General features: G+C 43.5%; 1 protein-coding gene across 1 annotated transcript in view; it reads left to right on the forward strand.

Moving 5' to 3' along the window:
- Positions 1–19771, forward strand: part of DHX57 (DExH-box helicase 57) — a 218154-nt gene that overhangs the window by 79253 nt on the left and 119130 nt on the right. The window contains exon 7 of the mRNA XM_073627674.1: positions 5558–5679. Within this exon, the coding sequence (XP_073483775.1) occupies positions 5558–5679 (122 nt within the window). The remainder of the gene's footprint in view (positions 1–5557; positions 5680–19771) is intronic.

Consider the following 19771-nt stretch of genomic DNA (forward strand, 5'->3'; position numbering starts at 1 on the left):
CATTTTTATAGTAATCAATGCAATTTTATAGCATTGATTGCTGTATTAATGCCAGTGGTCCCAAAAATGTGTCAAAATTGTCCGATGTGTCCGCTATAATGTCGCAGTCACGATAAAAATCGCAGATCGCGATCGCAAAAATGAATAAAAATGCTATAAATCTATCCCCTATATTGTAGACGCTATAACTTTTGCGCAAACCAATCGATATACGCTTATTGCGATTTTTTTTAAAATTTTTTTTTACCAAAAATATGTAGAAGAATACATATTGGCCTAAACTGAGGAAAAAAAATGTGTTTTTTCATATATTTTTGAGGGATATTTATTATAGCAAAAAGTAAAAAATAATGCGTTTTTTTTTCAAAATTGTCGCTCTTTTTTTGTTTACAGCGCAAAAATAAAAACCGCAGAGACAATCAAATACCACCAAAAGAAAGCTCTATTTGTGGGGAAAAAAGGAGGTCAATTTTGTTTGGGTACAACGTCGCACGACCACGCAATTGTCAGTTTAAAGCAATGCAGTGCCAAATTGCAAAAAGTGCTCTGGTCAGGAAGGGGGTAAATTCTTCTGGGGCTGAAGTGGTTAAATTACCTACAGGTGGACTCCATTTACTAAATAGGTGACTTCTGAAGGCAGTTGGTTCCACTCGATTTAGGTTAGGGGTATCAGAGTAAAGGGGTGGAATACAAATCCACGCCACACTTTTCAAATATATTTATTTGTGTAAAATTTTGAAAACCATTTATCATTTTCCTTCCGCTTGACAATCCTGTGCCACTTTGTGTTGGTCTATCACATAAAATCCCAATAAAATATATTTACATTTTTTGGTTGCAACATGACAATATGTCAAGGGGTATGAATACTCTTTCAAGGCACTGTCTTTAGCAATGAAAAAAATAAGGACAGGTATGCCAGCATGGAGCTGCAGGAACACACTTAGAAGCCCAGCACAGCACAATGGCAGCTGAAGACACCTAGTGTGTACCAGTTCCAGCAAGCCAAACATAACAACTGCTCCAGACAATTGTCCCTGCATCTTTAGGAAAGAATGGGCTACCTTGAGGGCAATGACATACCTGCCCTCAGTTTAGTCATTGCTTTATACGCTTCCAGTTCAAAAGCACACTGCGCGGACGCTTGAAAGGCACGCTCCTCTTCATCTGGAAGTGGCCTGGAGTAATGGCGGTGACATAATTTCCAGCTCTCAGATGAGTGCATTGCCGCATTGGTGTGGCATGCTTTTGAACTGGATTTTAGTCTCATTACCTTAGTCTACTTTTTTTGGGCTGTTTTGCACCACACCTTCCCCATCTTGATTGGCCTCAGGAATCAGGAGCGCATAGCTTAACATCACATCACAGCACCGCTGAGTGATGATGCAGGCATGTCCTTCATTCATGTGAGGAATTTTCCCATGTGGATTTATGCCAACCTCTAATAAAGTGGCTACATTTAAAGTGATTGTAAAGGCTTATGTTTGTTATTTAAAATACAAAAAAACATGTTATACTTACCTGCTCTGTGCAATAGTTTTGCACAGAGCAGCCCCGTTCCTCCTCTTCTCTGGTTCCCGATGTTGCACATGGCCCCTCCCCCTTGCTAGGTGCCCCCAAATGTCAGCTGCTTGCTATGGTGGCACTCATGCGTGCATGCTTGCTCCCAAGCCACCTCTGTGTGTCCATAAATACACAGATTGTGGCTTGGCCCTGATCCCTCGACAGTGGCTGTGATTGACAGCAGCGGGAGCCAATGGCTCCCACTGCTGTGTCTCAGCCAATGAGGATATAGAGACCTGGGAGAGCCGCTGCTCCCGTGCACATTGCTGGAACGAGATGGGGTTCAGGTAAGCAATAGGGAGGGCTGGAGGAGGATGCTACAAACAGAAGATTTTTTACCTTCATGCATAGAATGCAAGAAGGTAAAAAACCTCAGCCTTTACAATCACTTTAATTTATTACTCCATCTGAACACTCTGAACCATTCCCATATATGTATGGGTGCAGTACATCTTGCTGTTCCTTTGCTGATGGACATATGACATTACTTTGTGGAGTATAGACTCTAACCATGATGGGATTTTAGAGTATTTGGGCCTTCTGTCACTTGCCAACTATAAGACTCAGTTGGAGGTTATAGCAGTTATAACTAGAAAATGCATTTCCTGGAGAAAATGCGTGGGAATGCTGAATAGCTGAATTGCTAAAACGGCCCCCATCAATACTGCCCGATCATATTGCCCCCATCAAAACTGCCCCCATCATATTGCCACCTTCAAAACTGTTCCCATCAAAACTGCCCCATCATATTGCCCTTATCATATTGCCCCCATCAAAACTGACCCCAACAAAACTGACCCCATCAAAACTGACCCCATCAAAACTGCCCCATCATATTGCCACCATTAAAACTGCCTCTATCAGAATTGCCCCATCAAAACTGCCCCATCAAAATTGTCCCCATCATATTGCCACCATCAAAACTGCCCCATCAGAATTGCCCCATCAAAACTGCCCCATCATATTCCTCTATTATAAATCAGTACATTGTGTGTCTGTGCTGTCGCCTCCCACGGGCTCTGTAATCAGAGCTGAGATGCTCCAGCCACCTCCCCCACCGTCCATCACTGTGTATAAGAAGCCTTGGTAACCATGGCAACAAAAGCAGCCCAGTACACTCTGTTTAGTGATCATTTCAGGAAATTTTATCGATTAAACAAACAGCTTTTTCACAAAAACTGTAAAAGATATCAAAAGATATAGCCAGATAGCTGAATATTTTGTGAACATTTTAAAGTTTGTTTGGCGTCTGTAGGTGAAAGTATGAAGGAGCTGAAACTTTTGGGAGCGGAAGAAGATTTTAAGAATTTGAAGCATGCTCTCATTCACTTCAATGTTACAAAAAAAAGTGTTAAAAAGCTTAATATTTTAAAAAGTATAAATAGTAGAATAAAAGTTGAAAAAGTCCCATCATTAGCTGAAAGAGCTGAACATTTTAAAAGCTGAATGGTTTTAATAGCTGAAAGTATGCAGAAGTTACGCAGAGCCAAAAAACGTACGGAATAAAATAAAATTAAAAATAAATAAAAACGAATAACAATAGTGGGACTGCTGAAGCAGTCCCACTAATAATAATAATAAATAAAAAAACAAATAACAATAGTGGGACTGCTGAAGCAGTCCCACTAAATGTTGATTGGAGCAGTTGCCATTTTTGTACAGTTAACAGGAAGCACCATAAAGTGTCAGATTGTACGTAAGGAATTATGTTTTTAAAGCATTAAAATATATTTACAATTTTGCAGAATACTATATCAATTAGCCAATACATTATGACTACTGACAGGTAAAGTGAATAACATTGATTTAAAAAGCAAAAGAGATGTAAATTCACTCAGGAGCCGTGGGCTCAAACGACCTGTTGTTGCCTTGTGCATCTGCTAGGGGACAGAGTGGATGGGTTCTTTCTTTAAGGCTGCATTTATGACCTGCTTGGTCACCGGGCTCTGGTTTAAATTTCTTGCATCATCTAAATATTACGTTTTTTTTACAATAAGATGTTCAAACTTTATGGACTGAGTCCAAGATATGTCTTGGGTCATTAACATAAACCCGATTTGCAATGCCTTGCCTAGTCAGGCAGCCTTGAAAAGTGTTTGTTTTTCTTTTCCTTGCTTGACTTTTGTTTCTGAGACCGTATTTTGCTGATTTTATTCATTTTCTCTTGCTGTAAAATTTGAAAGTTTTTTTTTTTTTTTTTTTTTTTTTTTTAATAAATACAGAATGCAAAAAATTAAGAAAGAGAATGTCCACGATAGTAATATCAACTAGGCAGCTAGCAAGACTCCTGCTGTTATTAGGGCAATATGTACATCACTTACATATAAGACAAAGGATGCATACTCTTGGTGCAGTACAGTTTATTACAAACCAATATGTCACAGTAAAACCATATAAAAGCTGGCTACAATCACTCGCTAGTATGTCACTGCTTAGATCCAGAGACAGTGACTTCAGTGCCTGAAGCTCCACCCTACACTTTTTGTCCAAATGGACATCCTCAGCAGTGATGGGCTCGGGCGTGTTCGGATCGAGTCCGCCAGGAATCTGTCAGCTGCACTTATACACATACACACACTGCCTATGATTGGCGGTTTGCCCGAGTCCATCGCTAGTCCTTAGGTAGCCTCTCAGGCAGCAAGTGAACATGTTGGCCCTGAAGTTGATGTGTTGACAGCAGAAAAAATGGGAAAGTGTATTTATTTGTGCAACTTTGACAACTGCCAAATTGTAATGGGTAGACGACTCGGTCAGCGCAAATCCAGAACTGCAGCTCTTGTGGGATGTTTGCAGTCTTCAGTGGTCAGGACCTACCAAAAGTGGTCCAAGGAAGGAAAACCAACGACGGGGTCATGGACGGCCAAGGCTCATTGATGCACATGTGGAGCAAAGGCTGGCCAGTGTAGTCTGATCCAATAGAAGAGCTACTGTAGCTCAGAGGAAAGCTGAAAAGGTTAATGTGGTTTTCAATAGAAATCAGAACACAGTGTTGTGTATGGGGCTACGTAGCTGCAGGTTGATCAGAGTGCCCATGCTGACCTGTTTCCACAGTCAAAAGCACCTACGCATCAGATATGACCACAGAGCAATGTAAGAAGGTGACTTGATTTAATCAATTCAAGAATGGTTTGCGGTGCTGACTGGACACCGATCTCAATCCAATCGAGCATCCGTCAGATGTGCTGGAAAAACCATGGAGGCCCCACCTTGCAATTTACAGAACCTAAAGGACACCTCTTCCCAGTTCTCTGCCATGGTCCCTTCTGTACGGAATTTACTGTTCACTTTAGGAGTTCACTGCAGAAGGTTGCCCACACCATTCCCCCTGAGTGCCTGAGAGGATCCCCATAGGGGGACAGCCTGGGCAGGGTACAACTGAAATCTGCCTCCCGCCATTTGACTAAAGTATTAGGTGGACTGAAATTTTTTTGATTTCCATTCATCTGTAGAAGTATGCTGGTAGTGTGGAATGTGTGTGTGTAAGGAAATTTCTGGGGTATTTGGAATCATTTTATAAACTGGGGCTGCAAAGGTTTGAACCTTTTGGTTTAAAAAGTGTTTTCATAAAAGTTATAATTTGCAAATTGCCACACCTAAAATTTATATTGATTCCAGAGTGGATTTTGGCAAGTTAAATCGCCAATCGGTTTTATAATTTTTTTGAGGATCTAGAATTAAGATTGCTGTTTGAGTTGCCAGATCCAGCCTCCAAAAGGCATATACAGAAAAGGTATATTAATTTTTCATAATACATAAAGAGGAGAGAGATTTCCTCGTTTGTATCTTCATAATAGTGATGAGTGACCAAGCCTGAAACTCCACCAGTAGATCTCGCCATTAGAGTACTCAACTGTAAGAATCTAATCAAGGAGTACATTTAGTGGCATCCACTCAAAACTGAAATACCAGTTTTAGTATTACAGTTTATTACTGCTTGGTTAATTGCTCCTATAAGTTCACCCTTTGTAAAAAAAAAATTCCGTGATTTTTCTAGGCATCCAGGGCTTATCAGGCTATGCTTCAAGAAAGGATGAAGCTGCCAGCGTGGCAGCAACAAGACACTATACTGCGGCTAATGGCGAAAAATCAAGTCTTGGTTATATGTGGTATGACTGGGTAAGTCATCAGTGCATTGCCGTCTAAACAATAAAAGATTATTTTTTTTGGGGGGGGGGGTAATTTTGCAAATGGCTATTCACTTTTAAATACAAACCTTCATGAGATGTCATATTTATCCTGCTGAGATGGTTTTCTTTAACATGACGCTGACACTCTGACACATTAAAATCCAAATGCTATCGTTTCCTGCACATAGAAACTCTCACTTTTTTTTTTTCTGTATTTCATTGGAGACATTTCCCCTCACTTCTTGTTCTGTGGAAATAAGAGGAATAAGTGTTACCACTGGAAAGTTTTCTCTTACCTCTTGCTAATGCCAACTCAAAAATATTGGATTTTCATCATTTTTACCTCAGTGAAAACACTGACTGGACAGGAAGTGACTTTGAGTCTCTCACAGACCATCATTAAGACCCCTTTCACACCGAGGGCGTTTTGCAGGCGCTATAGCGTTAAATATAGGGCCTGCAATCCGCCCTCAAACAGCTGCAGCATTGTCTCCCGTGTGAAAGCCCAAGGGCTTTCACACCGGAGCGCTGGGCTGGCAGGATGTCAGGAAAAGTCCTGCCAGCAGCTTCTTTGGAGTGGTGAAGTAGCGGTGTGTTTACCGCTCCTCCACCGCTGCTCCCTATTGAAATCAATGGGGCAGCGCTGGGATACCGTCGGCAAAACGCCGCTATTGCGCGCGGTTTTAACCCTTTCTCGGCCGCTAGCGGGAGGTAAAAGCGCCCCGCTAGTGGCCAAAATTTGCCGCTAATCCAACGGTAAAACGCCGCTAAAAATAGCGGCGTTTTACCGACGACGCTATGGGCGGCCCGGTGTGAAAGGGCTCTAATCCCTAACAGACATTTTGCAACTCCCTGCTTTGATCAAAACTAAGAAATAAAGTTTTGGCTAAAGCTTCAGTAAGTTTTCCAGAAGTTTGTTTCAAAATTTCCCATTTTATACCTAAGGGTGGCCATGAAGGTTTATTCAAGGATTTAAGAATTGCTTTTGGTTACTGGGCAGTTGTTTAACCACTTCAGCCCCAGAAAGATTTACTCCCTTCCTGACCAGAGCATTTTTTGCGGTACGGCACTGCGTTGTTTAACTGACAATTGCACGGTTGTGCGACGCTGCACCCAAACAAAGTTGATGTCCTTTTTTTCCCACAAATAGAGTTTTGATGGTATTTGATCACCTCTGCGGTTTTTATTTTTTGCGCTATAAAAAAAAGAGCGACAATTTTGAAAAAAAAAAGAAATATTTCTTACTTTTTGCTATAATAAATATCCCCCCAAAAATATTAAAAAACAAATTTCTTCCTCAGTTTAGGCCGATTATGTATTCTTCTACATGTTTTTGGTTAAAAAAATCGCAATAAGCGTATATTGATTGGTTTGCACAAAAGTTATAGCATCTACAAAATAGGGGATAGAGTTATGGAATTTTGATTATTCTTTTTTTTTTTATTAGTAATGGTGGTGATCTGGGATTTTTATCATGACTGCGACATTGCGGCAGACAGATCGGACACTGTTGACACTATTTTGGGACCATTGACATTTATAGAGCGATCAGTGCTATAAAAATGCACTGATTACTGTGTAAATGTCACTGGCAGGGAAGGGGTTAAACACTAGGGGGCGATCAAGGAGTTAATTGTGTTCCCTCAGTGTGTTCTAACTGTAGGGGGGATGGGCTCACTAGAACAAGACAGAGATCAGGGAGCAGTAGATCCCTGTCATGTTGCTAGGCAGAACAGGGAAATGCCTTGTTTTACATAGGCATCTCCCTGTTCTGCCTCTCTGTGTCATGATCGCGGGCCACCGGCGGACATCGAGTCCACGAGCATGCTCACAATTCTGCCGATGTATATCGTCATGCGCTGGACGTCAAGTGGTTAACCACTTGCCTACTGGGCACTTTTACCCCCTTCCTAACCAGGCCAATTTTTAGCTTTCAGTGCTCTCACACTTTGAATGACAATTACTCAGTCATGCAACACTATACCCATATGGAGTTTTTGTCCTTTTTTTCACACAAATAGAGCTTTCTTTTGGTGGTATTTAATCACCACTGGGTTGTTGTTTTTTTGCGCTATAAATAAAAAAAGACCGAAAATTTTGTAAAAAAAAATGCATTTATACTGCTACAGTACCTTGAAAAAGTATTCATACCCCTTAACATTTTCCACATTTTGTCTTGTTCCAACCAAAAATGTAAATGGATTTTATGTGATAGACCTACACAAAGTTGCACATAACTGTGAAGTGGAAGGAAAATGAAAAATGGTTTTAAAGCGGAGTGCCGCCGAAAATTTTTTTTTTAAAAGTCAGCAGCTACAAATACTGCAGCTGCTGACTTTTAAAACATGGACACTTACCTGTCCAGGGCGCCCGCGATGTCGGCACCCGAGGCCGAACCATCTCTCCGTCCTCGGGTGCTGCCGCCTCCATCTTCGGTAAGGGAATCGGGAAGTGAAACCGTGCGGCTTCACTTCCCGGTTCCCTACTGCGCATGCGCGAATCGCGCAGCGCAATACAGATGGTCCCTGCTGCCTCTGGGACCTGTGTGTTTCCCAGCAGGCAGCGGGGAGGGAGCAGGAAGTGGCGTAAATAACCGCAGATTCTGCGGCTATCTATGCCGGAAGTGAGTACAGATACCTGTAATATACAGGTATCTGTACTCCCCTCCCCCCTGAAAGGTGCCAACTGTGTCACCGGAGGGGGGGAGGAATCTGATGAGTGGAAGTTCCACTTTTGGGTGGAACTCCACTTTAAATTATTTTTTCAAATGTGTGAAAAGTGTGGCGTGCATTTGTGTTCAGCCCCCTTTATGCAATACTTTGCAGAACCACCTTTTGCTGCAATTACAGCTGCAAGTCTTTTTGAGTATGTCTCTACCAGCTTTGCACAGCAAAATAGCTCAAGCTCTGTCAGATTGGATGGAGAGCGTCTGTGAACAGCAATTTTCAAGTCTTGCCACAGACTCTCAATTGGATTTAGGTCTTAACTTTGACTGGGCCATTCTAACACATGAATATTCTTTGATCTAAACCAGGGGTCTCCAAACTACTGCCCTCCAGTTGTTCAGAAACTACAATTCCCATCATGCCTAGTTATGTCTGTGAATGTCAGAGTTTTACAATACCTCTTGGGATATGTAGTTCCACAGCAGCTGGAGGGCCGTAGTTTGGAAATCCCTGATCTAAACCATTCCATTGTAGCTCTGGCTGTATGTTTAGGGTCATTGACATGTTGGCAGGTGAACTTCTGTTGTAGACTCTAATGTCGCGTACATACGGCCAGACTTGCGAACGGTCTAAACTCCATCGGCATTTCCGACGGAGAGATTTAGAACATGTTCTATATCTGAATCCATCGGAAATGCCGACAGAAAAAGTCAGATGGGGCATACACACGGTTGGAATGTCCGACCGAAAGCTCCCATTGGACTTTTTCTGTTGGGAAGTCTGGCCGTGTGTACACGGCATAACAGATTTTCTTCTAAGATCGCCCTATATTTGGCTCCATCTAGCTTTCCATCAACTCTGACCAGCTTCCCTGTCTCTGCTGAAGAATGGCATCCCCACAACAACATGATGCTGCCACCACCATGTTTCACATTGGGGATTGTGTGTTCAGAGTGATGTGCAGTGTTAATTTTCTGCCACACGTAGCTCAAAAGTTCAATTTTAGTCTCATCTGACCAGAGCACCTTCTTCCACATATTTGCTGTGTGGCCCACATGGCTTCTCGCAAACTGCAAACGGGGCTTCTTATGGCTTTCTTTCAACAATGGCTTTCTTCTTGCCACTCTTCAATAAAGACCAGATTTGTGGAGTGCATGACTAATAGCTGTCCTGTGGACAGATTCTCCCACCTGAGCAGTGGATTTATGGGCCTCCTAGCTTCCTCTCTGATTAATGCTCTCCTTGCATGGCTTGTCAGTTTAGGTGGATGACCATGTCTTGGTAGGTTTGCAGTTTTGCTGTACCCTTACCATTTTCGGATGATGGATTGAACAGTGCTCCGTGAGATGTTCAAAGCTTGGGATATTTTTTTATATCCTAACTCTGCTTTAAACTTCTCCACAACTTTATCCCTGACCTGTCTGGTGTGTTCCTTGGCCTTAATGATGTTGTTTGTTCACTAAGGTTCTCTAACAAATCTCTGAGTGCTTCACTGAACAGCTGTATTTATACTGAGATTAAATTACACACTGGTGGATTCTATTTACTAATTAGGTGACTTCTGGAGGCAATTTGGTTCCACTAGATTTCAGTTAGGGGTATCTGAGTGAAGGGCGCTGAATACAAATGCACTCCACACTTTTCACATATTTATTTGTAAAACATTTTGGAAACCAATTATCATTTACTTCAATTTCACAATTGGGGTCCATCAAATAAATTCCCAATAAAATACATTTAAGTTTTTGGTTGTAACATGACAAAAATGTGGAAAATAACCCAAATCTGTGTATATTATTTGGTCTTTGTGAAGGTTATAGAGTCTACAAGCTATGGTGCCAAACATAGAAAATTGATCACACCTACTGTACTGACGGCATATCTAATTTCTTGAGACACTTACAAGCCAGAAAAGTACAAATACCCCCCAAATGACCCCTTGTTGGAAAGTAGACATTCCAATGCATTTAGTAAGAGGCGTGGTGAGTTTGCTGAAGTTGTATTTTTTTCCCACAATTGTACACCCTAAAACACATTCTGCTATTCCTCCTGAGTCTGGCGATACCACATGTGAAAATTTTACACAGCCTGGCAACACACAGAGGCCCAACATGCAGGGAGCACTGTCGGGTGTTTTAGGGACATAAATTACACATCGAATTTCCTGACTACCTATCACACTATGAGGCATAATGAGTCTTTTGAACATATCATATTTTTCCACAAGTTTTTGGAAAATGTAAAAAGAAAACGAAAACGCATTTTTTTTTTTTTGTTTTTTTGTTTTTTACACAAAGTTTTCCAGTTATAAGATATTTCTAACACACAGCATATACATACCACATGTGTGAGACCGTTTACACAGCCTGGCCACATACAGAGGCCCATGCAGGGAGCACCATCAGGTGTTCCAGGAACATAAATTACACATCTAATTTCATATTCCTAACACATAGAAAGCACATACCGAGAATTACACCCCAAAATATATACTGCTGAGCAAAAGGTAAATAAAAGATTACCTGTGGTTTTAGTACTACAGTTGCCCCAAAGATGCTGCTTGCAGGACTTTTTGCACCACCCCGCCAGGGTACTGTCCCAGTGTGAAAGCATCCATTGGAATGAATGGGAAGCAGTTTTAAGGTGCTATTTTTAGTGCAAAAGCGCCTGAAAAGCGCCTCAGTGTGAAAGGAGTCTAATGGAGGAATTGCATAATCACGAGATCTTGATCTTGGCATAATAGAGTAGATTGGCATGGGGTGGGTAGACCAGTATGAGTAGAATTCATTTTTTTTTTTGCGAGTCCCATATTGAAAGTGAGGCCCAAAAACATTCTAAATTGCCCCACTATTAAACCTCTCTACTCATAGGGACGGACGTAACTTCTGGGTTGCTCGATATGAATTGTTGGGCATAAAGGTTGCACTGGGCCACGATTGAAGATAATAGGTCATGTGTAAAAATTAAATAAAAAATTAATGGGGGCAAAATTCTCTGTGTTCACCTGGACACCTGTCTGGGCGGTAAAAGGGGGGGGGATGTTTTCTGCTCCTGAATTAGGGGGAAGCCACAGAGGGTTTTGAAGGGCATAGGGAAGGCTGGCATGGGTCTAGGGCTGCAACTAACGATTATTTTCATAATCGATTAGTTGGCCGATTATTGTTTCGATTAATCGGTTAATAACCTTTAAAAAAAAATTGTGGTGTATAATTTAGTTAATATGTAAAGTTTTAAAAAAAGGTAATTTATTCTTAAATATCTCTATGCAGTGGTAAATAAAAATAGCCAACTATATGGTTAGGGAGCAAAATCTCTAATCCACTCTGAGAATAACAGACAGAAGAGATATATACTGTATATACTATTAGAGGAGATATATACTATAAGAGGAGATATACTGTATATACTATTAGAGGAGAGATAAGAACGTTCATTCGATTTTCTAGTTAGTGGGGTCAACTCGATGTTCATTTTCAACCACAGTAATGGGAAAATTTGAAAATAATAAAAAACTTCTTGGTGAAAGGAATTCTCAGACAGTGTATGTGGTTTTCGCTCAGAAATTACAATTATTTTAAAAACAGAATGTTAAAAACAAGTTAAAATTTCAAACATTCTTTCTTTCATCGTACAAAGATTTTTCGTCTGAATATTCTCATCTGAAAATTCATCGGTGTGGTCAGCATAAGGCTCGGTACACACCTATGCAGTTTGCTTTTGATCTGTTTCTGCAGTGCTCTTTGCTGTGCGTTTTGATTTGTGCTCACGTGATTTTGCTGCGATTTGCGTTTTTGCATTTTTTTTGGCCAATTTGTTGTTGGGCAGATTAAAAAAACACAAATTGCTGCAAAAACGCATTACATGCTTTTCTGCAGCTTCTCCATTGAAGTATATTGAACCAAAAAAGCACCGTTTTGCGTTAAAAGTCACTGACTTCCAAATACACAGCGGCTGAAAAAGCATAGATGTGAACGTGCCCCATAGGAAACCATGTAAATGAACTGTAGTCCGTTTCTGCAAAAAGCACCAAAAAACACATAGATGTAAACCAGGTGTAAGACGTTTAGTAACTAAACCAGGTGTAAGACGTTTAGTAACATAATGGGGTTAAAAAAATGAATATTAGCCCTTTATACTACAAAAAAAGCAAATAATCACTACTGTAAGGGGTTCATTTTTTTTTTTTTTTTTTTTACTGTAGAACTGTGAAAGAAATAGTTACAGTAGCGATTATTTGCTCTTTTTGTACTATGAAGGGCTCATTTTAGTTTTTTTTTAACCACATTATGTTACTGGCCGATTAATCGATTATGAAAATCGTAACCGATTAATTTCATAATCGATTAGTTGTCGATTAATCGATTAGTTGTTTCAGCCCTACATGGGTCCTAACCCTTTGGGGCTGAAACGACACCCCATGAGTGCTTAGCCTTTCTTGCAGTGGTACTCTTTTTCTCGTCGCTGCTACTGCGCTACTTGTGGATGCCACTGCTCTGCTTGTTGTAGCCTGCTCCTCACCAGAACGTCTTCATTTGGTGGGCACACTTTCCTCCTCCAATTCTGTAGCAGACCCACTGCTTAAAACGGGTTCGAAATTCAAATCAGAATTGGACTCCGACACAGAGCTCTCCCCGCTGCTCTTGTTGGTCAAGCTAAGAAGTTGGTATGCCTCTTCACTGGAAAAAAAATTGTCACCATACTGGTGACTGTGGGGACAAACTGCTGCGATAGAGACATTGGGATAGATGTGGCTGCACTTATGGGTGCTGATGAGGCTGGTCTAATGAGGCTGCACTGCTGGGTTGAGCACTGTAATGACACTGATGAGCACTGTTGTGGCACTGATGAGCACTGTACTGGCACCAGAGGTGTATCTAGTGAAAATGGCACCTATGGTAAGCACTGAAACTGCGCTCCTGTCAAAACATTTGAAACCCATCTTTCAGATAACCTTAACAAAAAAAAAAAAACAGCTAACAAAACTACAAGTCAAGCTCTTTAATCTTTCAATTAACAAATTATGGATTGGCACTGATGGGCAGCACTGATGGGCACTGATTTGTAGCATTTATGGACACTGATGAGGCAGCACTAATACTGATAGGCGACACTAATGAGCTGCACTGATGGGCACTAATAGGTGACACTGGCACTGACAGGTGGCTTTGAGCTGCACTGATGGGTGGCACTGATGAGCTGCACTGATAGGTGGCACTGATTAGCTGCACTGATGAGCTGCACTAATAGGTGACACTGGCAATGACAGGTGGCACTGATGAGCTGCACTGATAGGTGACACTGATGAGCTGCACTGATAGGTGACACTGATGAGCTGCACTGACAGGTGGCACTGATGAGCTGCACTGATGAGCTGCACTAATAGGTGACACTGGCAATGACAGGTGGCACTGATGAGCTGCACTGATAGGTGACACTGATGAGCTGCACTGATAGGTGACACTGATGAGCTGCACTGACAGGTGGCACTGATGAGCTGCACTGATAGGTGGCACTGATGAGCTGCACTGATAGGTGGCACTGATAGGTGACACTGGTACTGATAAGTGGCACTGGCACTGATGAGCTGCACTAATGGGCAATGGTAGTGATATGCCTAGGAGGCACTGACAGCCCCCCCAGCCACCGGCCCTCCCTCCCAAACAGTTAACCCACTTCAGCCAGAGACAGTAAACTGAGCTGCACTTCCCCAGCCCCATGCAGAGGCAGAGCTTACTTGTTCTTGTACTTGAACAGCGCTTGTCGGTGCCGCCCACACTCCTTTCCCACCAGCCTCCCGGGCCGGCCTTTAGATGACGTCATGCCGCCCGGGACGTCAAGGCGAGGAGCGTGCTCAGCCTCAGCGCACTAGCACAGAGGCTGTGCAGCGCAGCGTTCTCTGCAAGACAATGTATGTAGTGGCCACCGCCGGGGGTCGGCTCCCTGTCTTGGGCCTATAATTCAGTTGATGATCACCCTCGCTGATGAAGTCCGTATGGATGTAACGCCGCGTACGGGGGTCGGAGTCTATCTGTGACGTCACCCGCAGCCTTCTCAGCTGTTCGGACGCGAACAGCTGAGTGTCTCACTGAATATGCATTGTCTCCTATACTGCGCTTCAGCGCCTCAGCTGAGTATCATATTGGATAGTTTTTGAACTCTGATTTGTCTTTTTACTGCGCTTTTATTGCCATTTACCTTGGAAGTCTTTAATAAAGTAGCACACAGTCTGCACTTAGAGGACTCTTTTCTGTTTATTTTTTGGGCATCCCACCTATGTTGCTTATCATACCCTACTGAGGATCTGATTAAGGAATATTTGAACGCTGTATTAGGAATCACACGGTCTCCAGCCTGTAAGAGCCATTGGTGGATGAGGATAAGTATCCAAGTGATCCAAGCCGTTTTGCTGATGTTTCTGGTTATCAGGCCCGTATGACCTCCTATAATTTAGAGGTCCAACAGTTCTGGTAAGCGCAATTTCCTACAGATTGAATTTACAAGAGTATCTGAGAAGATTTGATTTATCCTGTTTCGATCGAGAGTGGGAGTTCTATTTCCATTTATGAGTTAATAAGGACTATCTCCATCCATATTTTATTATAGATATCCCATCATAATTTTACGTATACATTTTTATTGCGCTGCATTTGTCTTTTATATCATATTACTTTGGGTTGGTGAATCCTTTAGTGTTCAGCTTGCATAGTCCTTTTATTTGTTGATTTTTTGCACTGATTGTTATTTCATTTTTAAAGTGCCTATAATTCAGTTGTCTGGCGAGACTGCAAGGCAGTGTAGCGGCTGGCGGCCAGCTGGTAATTGTGTGTTGAATCTTTAATCTGACCCTGGGAAGAAGAGCCACTCACAAACGCGCCCTTCATATGGCGCCCATGGAACTTGCCATATGTGCCATACCCTGGATACGCCACTGTAGTGGCCCGGATGAGCACTGTAGTGGCCCGGATGAGCACTGTAGTGGCCCGGATGAGCACTGTAGTGGCCCGGATGAGCACTGTAGTGGCCCGGATGAGCACTGTAGTGGCCCGGATGAGCACTGTAGTGGCAGTGATGAGCACTTTAGTAGCAGGGATGAGCACTGTAGTGGCCCTGATGAGCACTGCAGTGGCCCTGATGGGCACTGCAGTGGCCCTGATGGGCACTGCAGTGGCCCTGATGGGCACTGCAGTGGCCCTGATGGGCACTGCAGTGGCCCTGATGGGCACTGCAGTGGCCCTGATGGGCACTGCAGTGGCCCTGATGGGCACTGCAGTGGCCCTGATGGGCACTGCAGTGGCCCTGATGGGCACTGCAGTGGCCCTGATGGGCACTGCAGTGGCCCTGATGAGCACTGCATTGGCCCTGATGAGCACTGCATTGGCCCTGATGAGCACTGCATTGGCCCTGATGAGCACTGCAGTGGCCCTGATGAGCACTGCAGTGGCCCTGATGAGCACTGCAGTGGCCCTGATGAGCACTGCAGTGGCCCTGATGAGTACTGTTGTAGCATGGATGGGTACTCTAGTGGCACTGATGGGCATTGTAGTGGCACTGATGACTACTGTAGTGGCCCTGATGAGCACTGTAGTAGCATGGATGAGCGCTGTAGTGGCACTGATGAGCGCTGTAGTGGCCCTGACGAGCGCTGTAGTGGCCCTGACGAGCGCTGTAGTGGCCCTGACGAGCGCTGTAGTGGCCCTGACGAGCGCTGTAGTGGCCCTGACGAGCGCTGTAGAGGCAATAATGAGCGCTGTGGAGGCCCTGATGAGCGCTGTAGTGGCCCTGATGAGCGCTGTAGTGGCCCTGATGAGCGCTGTAGTGGCCCTGATGAGCGCTGTAGTGGCCCTGATGAGCGCTGTAGTGGTCCTGATGAGCGCTGTAGTGGTCCTGATGAGCGCTGTAGTGGCCCTGATGAGCGCTGTAGTGGCCCTGATGAGCACTGTAGTGGCATTGATGAGCACTGTAGTGGCCCTGATGAGTACAGTAGTGGCCCCGATGAGTACAGTAGTGGCCCCGATGAGTACTGTAGTGGCCCAGATGAATACTACCATGCCACTTATGAGTACTGTAGTGGCCCTGATGAGTACTGTAGTGGTCCTGATGAGCACTAATGAGTACTGTAGTGACATTTAAAAGTACTGCTGAGCACACAAAAAATCAATCAGACTCACGCTGCTGTGGATGATCTCTCTCCTCTCCTCACACGCTGTATCGGTGTGAGGAGAGAGCTGAACCAGGCATGACCCCAGTTTGTTTACAAATTGATCTCTCTGTCATTGGACAGAGAGATTATGTGGTAAAGGGCTGCTGTGATTGGCTCTTTACCCCGAACCATGATGTGCTGGGTCCTGAGGACCCAGCGATCACAGTCACTGCCCGATGCGCGAGCACGGGATGCTGTCATATGACGGTGTCCCAGAACTAGCCGGCCACGCTGTAGCAGTCATTCGGCTATGGTGCGGTTGGCAAGCGGTTAAAGTGGAACTACTTTCCTAGTCAACATTAAAGTGATATTAAATTAGTTTTTTTTTTAATAACAAACACGTCATACTTCTCTTAAAAGAAAGTGCGGCGCTATACCTGATAACGCACATAAACTGTAAATAAATCAATGTGACAAAATAAACTCCTGATGACGTCATCTCTGACAAAACACGTTGGGTGATGCCACGCACACACGCTATTGCAAATGCGCGACCAATGTTCGCCTATCTTAGTTATGGAAAACTGACCTGCCTTTGGTTTACGATTTGATACATGCTTTTTACTGCCATTTTTTAATGTAAGTGCACTACTTTTTTTCAATAACTGAAATGTTTGTACAATGTTGTACTATGTGGAGCTTTGTAATTTGTTTTTTGAACACGAGTGAGGATCTGTTGGGTTGATTTCCCGGAACACTTGTCTGCCTTCCATCGCTGAATTTGTAGTCTGCTGCCACCGAAGTGGATGCTTGAGCTTCTGTTAGTGGATTTGGATGTTGATTGAGCGTTTTTAGACCTCCTGAGTAAGGGTTGTCGCCGGCCTTCCGGTAAGTCTTCAGTGTGATCTTACCTTGGGTGTCATGTCTGCTGTCCTTGGATTCCTTTTCACCCAGCATGGATTTCCTGTATGGGACTTATCTACATGGACACTTTTTAACAAATGTATTTGATTTATATGTACACTTATCCCTATCTATCTAAAGGAGTTTATTTTGTCACTATTTGATTTATTTACAGTTTATATGTGTTATCATGTATAGCGCTACACTTTCTTTTTATTTATTGTTACATACCTATTATCAAGGGTATAGTGTTCAGTTGCTGAAATTGTATGATCCAAGCGCAGATAAATTCCTTCTTTTTTTACATGTTATACTAACCTGCTCTGTGCAATAGTTTTGCACAGCCCAGATCCTCCTCTTCTTGGGTCCCTCTCTTGCGCTCTTGGCTCCTCCCTTCCTGCCACGTTTCCCCACAGCAAGCAGCTTGCTATGGGGGCACCCGATTTGAGCCGCTGCTCTGTGTGTCCATTCAGACACAGAGCCGCGGCTCAACACCGCCCCCTCTCTCTCTTTTCATTGGCTCACTGACTTTGACAGCAGCGGGAGCCAATGGTGCCTACTGCTGTCTCAGCCAATGAGGACAGAGAGTCCCGGACAGCTGAGGCTCTTGTGCAACATCGCTGGATCAAGATGGGGCTCAGATAAGTGTTAGGGGCGCTGAGAGTGCTGCTGCACACAGAAGGTCTTTTATCTGTTGTCTTTAGAACCACTTTAATTGTTTTTAATACTTATGCTGCTTACATTCATAAATATAGAAGGGTAAATTTACTTGTTTTAAACTTTTTTTTTTTTGCATTTTTTTCATTTGCTTCCTGGTTTCTAGCCTAGGCCAAAATGATGTCATCTGGAGGAAGGGAGAGAGGGCTTTTTTTTTTTTTTAATAAAACTTACTTTATTGAGTTCAGTCACAGCTTTACATTCAGGTATGACTTGTGTTTAACAGTGACAAACATTTTATCTTTTACAACAAAACAAACGAAAAAGGAACATATGGTAACAGAGGTAATTATGACATGAAGAAGGTTATTCTTAAGAATAGAGTGTGTGGCCTAAGTGCTCTTTCCAGTTATACAACTGTGGCATTTTCAAGACTTCGGCTATCCCCATGGAAGAAAACAACCTCAGGTAGTTCCAGGGGCGCCCCTGCCCAGGTTCCACACCAGAAGAGGGGTGCCGTTCAAGGCCTCCAACTAACATCCCCTGGTGCTCCGCCCAAGCTGTCCCCGGGCTCCCGGGTTCCCATTGGGGGTGGTCACAACATTATTGCTGTCATTTATGAGGCATACGTGTAAGCCGTCAGTCTTGCCTTGCCTAACTTATCTTAGTATTTCTAGGCGTCTGTTATTAATCTTATCAACAATATAACCTTTGGCAGTGTTTAACAGTTAGAGGGGAAGGGAAAATAAGAAAGGAAAAAATAAAAAAAATGGGGGGTGGTCATAGACGGAAGGTGGGGGGGGCAAAGTGAGGAATAGGGGGTGGAAGATCAGGATCTCACCTTAAGCTTATGCGGGACTCACGTGGCCCGCACCGGACAGTCAGCCGCCTGGTAATCGTATCTTCTCAGAAAACATGATTATGCAATGTTCGCGGTCTATGCTCCGGTCCAAGGGGGGGTTGTTGCTAGATACCCTCCAGATAATCATGGTGACCCAGAGTTGGGTCTGCTAGCTTTATTAGTGACACATCTAAGCTAGAAGGTATATGGGTGTGGTCAGAAAAGTGATCTGTCCAGAGTAACCATGTGGCGGTATGTTTGTCTCTATTACCTTTACATGTTGCAATCCATTCCTCTGCTTCCCTGATCTCATTCACCTTGCGCATCCATATTTCCCTGCTTGGTATCTGTGTCTTCTTCCACTAAATAGGAAGTAGCCGCCTGGCAGCATTCAGCAGGTAGGGTAGTGCGTTCTTTTTGTAACGACTTATTGGCATAGGAGGGATGTGCAAAAGAAAGTAGACCGGGGAGAAGGGGACATCTATCCCTAAAACTTCTTCAACCTGGTCTCTAATATCCCTCCAGAAAGGTGCACCCAGTGGGCATTCCCACCACAAGTGTAGTAGGGTTCCCCGACCTCCACATCCTCGCCAGCACAATTCAGAGCCGGCAGGGTATATCCATGCCAAATCCACAGGGACCCTATACCAGAGTGATAACAGTTTATAGTTTGTCTCTTGCATTTTAGAGTCAGCAGAGCTGGAGTGGGTGAGCTGATACAGGTGTGTCAGTTGAGGCCCTGTGAACTCTTTCCCCAAGTCTCTCTCCCAGGCCCGTATATAGACGGGTTTGGACACAGAGGCCGAGGACCCCAGTAGTTGGTAAAGTTCTGAAACCATTCGTGGGATTGGTTTGTCTGCTATGAATAGACCCT

This window comes from Aquarana catesbeiana, linkage group LG04 (genome assembly GCF_042186555.1).
Source record: "Aquarana catesbeiana isolate 2022-GZ linkage group LG04, ASM4218655v1, whole genome shotgun sequence".
Classification (NCBI taxonomy): domain Eukaryota; kingdom Metazoa; phylum Chordata; class Amphibia; order Anura; family Ranidae; genus Aquarana; species Aquarana catesbeiana.